At 50.3% G+C, this 2720-nt stretch overlaps 2 protein-coding genes across 2 annotated transcripts; both read right to left on the bottom strand.

Moving 5' to 3' along the window:
* Positions 1-521: 521 nt before the first annotated feature.
* Positions 522-1175, bottom strand: PPTG_19215 (hypothetical protein; the record flags this gene model as incomplete). The annotated part of the gene is made up of 1 exon (XM_008917586.1): positions 522-1175. The coding sequence occupies one exon, from the start codon at positions 1173-1175 to the stop codon at positions 522-524; it is 654 nt and encodes a 217-aa protein (XP_008915834.1).
* Positions 1176-2309: 1134 nt separating this feature from the next.
* PPTG_24537 (hypothetical protein) lies at positions 2310-2426 on the bottom strand (the record flags this gene model as incomplete). The annotated part of the gene is made up of 1 exon (XM_008917592.1): positions 2310-2426. One exon carries the CDS (start codon positions 2424-2426, stop codon positions 2310-2312), a length of 117 nt encoding a protein of 38 aa, XP_008915840.1.
* Between the last annotated feature and the right edge of the window lie 294 nt (positions 2427-2720).

The following is a 2720-nucleotide window of genomic DNA, read 5'->3' as shown; positions in this document are numbered from 1 at the left end:
CGCACGCGGATGCACACGGCGATATTCTCCGCCTCCGCGGGCGCGTAGGTGGCGTCCATGGCAGGTGGAAGGTCTCAGTTCAAAATGGCTTGGCGCGCTTTTTTGGAGAGCTGCTAAATACTGCCAAAAGTATGCCAAAGCTTAGTTTCGGAAGATTCTCAGTCGAAGTTTACCAACCGGTAAACCGGCTAGATCTCGGTTCTGATTCCATCCGTTGAAGAACATGTTTGACAGTTGAAGAGCATGCTGCTATTTAAATGTAGATTAATCAGATTCCGGTCTGATTCGGCTGATTCGTAAAAGCAGCATGCCCTTCAATTGTCAAATATGTTCTCCAACTGATGGAATCAGAACCGCGTTGAAGTTCTTAAGTTGCTCGTTTGATGCTAGTAATCGGAGCCGACAAAAGGCACACAAGACCGTGCTGAAGACAGTATATTCATTCCAAGTTCACATTAAGGCTTCACTTACAATACGCAACGATCACAACACCGGTTGAAGCCAGGATTGCTAGGGTGACTCTAGCCGCGTAGGGTGCGTGCACCGCCTTTGACAAGCGCAGCAGCCTTCTCAGCGGCGGAGGTGACACTGCCATCGGTCGGGTACGTGAGATGCGCCATCGTATTGGCACCATTGCCGCATACGGGGTCGCCCTGGTTGCAGAACTCAATAGCCTTGGAGCTGTAGGTGGAGCTACTGCTTTCAATAGTGCCGCCCGTTAGTTTGAGCGGATTGCCGAACGTCACAATCGCCTTGATGCGAGAGGACAGAGACTCGGGGATGGTGTCGCCCGAGCCGAGCGTCGTCTTGATACCGATTGAGATGTCGGTGACACTGGCACCTTGAGAGTAGCCGCCAAGCACGAAAACTGTGTCGGGACACTCCTTTGCCACAGACACAACGTGGTTTGTCATGTCGGTCGCACCAGGACCGGCACTCGTCTGGTCCATAGAGGCGAGGTAGTTAACCGCGTAGGAAGACACGCTCATGCCAGAGAGGTTCGAGGTGATCCCACTGACGAAAGGTTCGCCACAGATGCCTAGACCAGCAGCTTCACCACTTCCACGAGCGAAGACGACGTGGACGTCTGAGCACTCAGCGTTGACAAGGCTGGTTGGGTTGGCCAGAAGTAGGAGGAATCCAAGGGTTGTCGGAGACGGGGTAAAGAACTTCATAAGTGAGAGACTTGGAGCAATTGCAGTTGAGTGTAAAATGAAGAATGAATCGGTTTACGACTATCAATGTCTTCATTGCGAAAGAGGAAGTTCCTTGAGCGTCGTCAATGGACAGTGTTTAACGTCGACAAGTTACTATTACTGAATTTTATCTAGTTTTGCATATGTGAAGCACGCACATCAATACGTCGTGGATCAGCTCAATATTCCTCTTTGAGAGCTCAACGTAGTAAGCATGACGACGTCTAATAGTGGGCGCGTGCTTCCAGGTTGATCACGCGCAAAGCGTTCGTGCTACTGAAAAGTGAAGGAAAAGCTTGAAGTGTCCTCGAAGTACATCGTGATCACGGGCAAAATGAGCAGGGGCTGTTTCTTGATACTTGAACAACTGGTAATCGGGTGCTTACTCATGCATGCTCTTTGTGGGTGAGATGTTATATCCGAAGCTCCCCATTTACTTTTGCGATTGTTGTAGTATTCGCAGTTCGCAGACGAATAGTTTCTGTTTTGCTTTTCGTAGCGGCCAAATGAGAGAAATGAAATACTGTAGATTATCGGAGCTAATTTTCAAGGCCAGCGACACATGCACTTTGTATCGCCATCAAGAGTATTTTGTATTCAAGGCCCAAGGGCATGTGGTTTTCACACGTGGTGCTCACAAAGCTGGATCGAACATCTCGCTATCCGAACGAGATTCAGAGCCGCCAGTTGCTTGCCATCACTTCAGTTGCTCAAGGCATGTGTATCTCTATCGCTGAAAGAAGCAGATGCTCTGTCCATTTGTGTTCTACTGTAGCTATCTCTATAACAAAACTCTTGGTCTACATAAAGTTGCATGTCAATGCAGTTCATCTCACTTCAACATGCAAATCCTTGAGCACCGGATAAGATCGAATCGATCATCGATAGTGGGCAACATGTGCGCGTACAGTTCACGCCATAACGAACAATAAAATAGACGTAGTACTTGGAGCGGGTCAACACAGAGAGCTCACGCATAGGTAGATACCTGGCACTCGATCATTCCTCAATTTCGCACGCTCTACTCACCTCGCCATCAACAACCATGAGATTCGCTTCAACCTGCACAGCCATCATCGGTTCGCTCCTGCTCCTCAGTCCAAGCAATGTCGTTCAAGCCCAGTGCTCCGACGTGCACATTGTCTTCGCCCGTGGCAGTGGTGAAATGCCTGGCCTCGGAATCTGCGGTGAGCCCTTGGTCAGTGGGATCACCTCCAACCTCGGCGGCATGAGCGTCTCCTCTTACGCCGTCAGCTACCTCGCATCTATGGATCAAACCAGCGCTGGACCGGGTGCTACCGACATGACTAACCACGTCGTATCCGTCGCGCAAGAATGTCCTAACACGGTTTTCGTGCTCGGCGGCTACTCACAAGGTGCTAGTGTCACCGACATCGCGCTTGGCATCAGGACAATGCTTGGCACCGGTGAATCTATTCCGGAAACCTTGGCACCACGCATCAAAGCTGTGGTAACGTTCGGCAACCCGCTCAAGCTAATGGGCCAAACAATTGAGAGCTCCAG

Source organism: Phytophthora parasitica (assembly GCF_000247585.1).
Source record: "Phytophthora parasitica INRA-310 unplaced genomic scaffold supercont2.107, whole genome shotgun sequence".
In the NCBI taxonomy this organism is placed as follows: domain Eukaryota; phylum Oomycota; class Peronosporomycetes; order Peronosporales; family Peronosporaceae; genus Phytophthora; species Phytophthora nicotianae.
This window is presented reverse-complemented; position numbering and strand designations above follow the sequence as displayed.